The sequence below is a fragment of the Carlito syrichta genome, unplaced genomic scaffold (assembly GCF_000164805.1).
Source record: "Carlito syrichta isolate Samal-C Ts95f unplaced genomic scaffold, Tarsius_syrichta-2.0.1 Scaffold289461, whole genome shotgun sequence".
In the NCBI taxonomy this organism is placed as follows: domain Eukaryota; kingdom Metazoa; phylum Chordata; class Mammalia; order Primates; family Tarsiidae; genus Carlito; species Carlito syrichta.
The window spans coordinates 1-1,036 of record NW_007233557.1 but is presented as its reverse complement, the minus strand read 5'-3'; the positions used below and the strand labels follow the sequence as shown (position 1 = coordinate 1,036).

Sequence of the window (1,036 nt, the reverse complement as noted above, 5' to 3'; positions counted from 1 at the left end):
GACTACAAAACTTTTTAAAAAACAGATAATCCCCAGAGAGTACTGTTTCTCAGAAGAGGTAAAAGTTGTCATAGAATTTTGCATGTATGATCTTCACAGTGTTATTATATGTGTTTATATTCTTCACACAGTTATTTGCATATTTTGTATTCATTCTCTCCTTTAACTTTTTGCATAAGGTGCTGAAAATAGCAGGCACTTGTTGAACTAAGAATCATGAGATTTTAGCAGTGGTTCATGGTCTGAAATAATGTTTGGTAACTAGAGAAAGTTAGTTTGCACCTACTTTTGATTTTTTTGTTGTTGTTTGTTTTATGTCCTTTTCATACTATTCTGGGCTACCTTGAAAGCTGGGAAAATAAGTATCTTTATACTGGCAGAAAGACTTTGCTAAATATGGGGCTAAACATATTCTTTCTACAAATCATTTCACTGAAAGAACAATATAACAGGAGAAGAATACACAAATACAAAGATGGAGGTGAATTTTTGGTGCAAGAAAGCAGGAGACAGCTGATTCCTGGCCTTGGGACCCAGAGGACTGTGGGGAAGGCGGCCTCCTGCTTAGTTCTGCTTGTTTTCATTTCCAAGAGTATGTTTGTCAAAAAGGTGCTACGCCAGGCCAGAGTCCGGGGCCCCCATCTTAACTAAGTTGTGCACGTGGTCACCTAATTCTTTGATAGACTTCACCTGCTCATTCAGGTAGTAGGTTTCCAGGAAGTCGCTCAAGTGGGGGTCACCTTTGTCCGAGCCAGAGTGCAATTCCAGCAAGAACTGGTTCCCATTCTTTTCCAAGAGCAGAGCACACTCCTTGGCATGCAGCCCACTTTCCCGGTCGTCCTGGTCCGGCTTCTTGATGTCCCGCAGGCAGATCCGGCCTCCTCGCTGGTTCTGCAGCCTCATCAGTTTCTCCGCATGCTCTGTCTCCTCCCGGGCCTGGCGAAGGAAGTACCTGGCGAAGTTGGTTCAAAGCCAGTTGATGGCGGCCTCGGAGTAGGGGTGGAAGTTCTGGCGCACCCGGGAGCAGGAGGCGGTG

General features: G+C 44.8%; 1 protein-coding gene across 1 annotated transcript; it reads right to left on the bottom strand.

Moving 5' to 3' along the window:
- Positions 1-564: 564 nt before the first annotated feature.
- Positions 565-960, bottom strand: LOC103256436 (ferritin, mitochondrial-like; the record flags this gene model as incomplete). Its single annotated transcript, XM_008054309.1, is given in 1 exon segment — positions 565-960. A coding segment is annotated over 1 exon segment (396 nt), but the record flags the coding sequence as incomplete, so codon positions are not given.
- Between the last annotated feature and the right edge of the window lie 76 nt (positions 961-1,036).